Source organism: Acanthisitta chloris, unplaced genomic scaffold, assembly GCF_000695815.1.
Source record: "Acanthisitta chloris isolate BGI_N310 unplaced genomic scaffold, ASM69581v1 scaffold26273, whole genome shotgun sequence".
NCBI lineage: Eukaryota > Metazoa > Chordata > Aves > Passeriformes > Acanthisittidae > Acanthisitta > Acanthisitta chloris.
The window spans coordinates 8706-9351 of NW_008665764.1; the positions used below are offsets into that span (position 1 = coordinate 8706).

At 62.8% G+C, this 646-nt stretch overlaps 1 protein-coding gene across 1 annotated transcript in view; it reads left to right on the forward strand.

The window, feature by feature from the left end:
- Window positions 1-565, forward strand: part of LOC103799549 (probable G-protein coupled receptor 83) — a 5902-nt gene extending 5337 nt beyond the window's left edge. Inside the window, exon 5 of the mRNA XM_009071879.1 lies at window positions 11-565. Coding sequence (XP_009070127.1) covers window positions 11-565 — 555 coding nt within the window. The remainder of the gene's footprint in view (window positions 1-10) is intronic.
- Window positions 566-646: the final 81 nt, after the last annotated feature.

Here is a 646-nt window from a genome sequence, read left to right on the forward strand (position 1 = left end):
GGTCTGGAAGTATCTGGACCTGTCTACCTTTCTCCTTCTTTCCCTCCTGCCTCTGCTGATCATCACTGTCACCTACATGCGCCTGGCCAAGAAGCTGTGGCTCCGCAATGCTGTCGGGGACGTCACCGTGCAGCAGTACGTCGCCCACCACAGGAACAAGAAGAAGAGCATCAAGATGCTGATGCTGGTGGTGGTGGTCTTTGCCATCTGCTGGTTCCCCCTCAACTGCTACGTGGTGCTCATCTCCAGTCTGGGCATCAAGACAAAGAACTCGCTCTATTTCGCCCTGCACTGGTTCGCCATGAGCAGCACCTGCTACAACCCCTTCATCTACTGCTGGCTGAACGAGAGCTTCCGTGCCAAGCTCAGGGCTCTGCTCTGCCTCTGCCCGTGGGCGCCGCGGGCTCAGCACCGCGCGCTGCCGCCAGCGCCTGCGTCCTACTGCCAGGCGTGGATGGAGCAGGCCAGCAGCGGGGCCCGGCCTCCCGGACCGTCTGCTCCCCCGGGATCCTCACAACGGCCAGCACGGACCTGTGAGACCTGTGAGCCGCAGCTGGGGCAGTGACCCGCTGCAGGAGGCACCCAAGGGCATCTCCCATCTGCCCAGGAGCTGACACTGCCGCTCTGGCGCTTTAGCGCTGGCTCC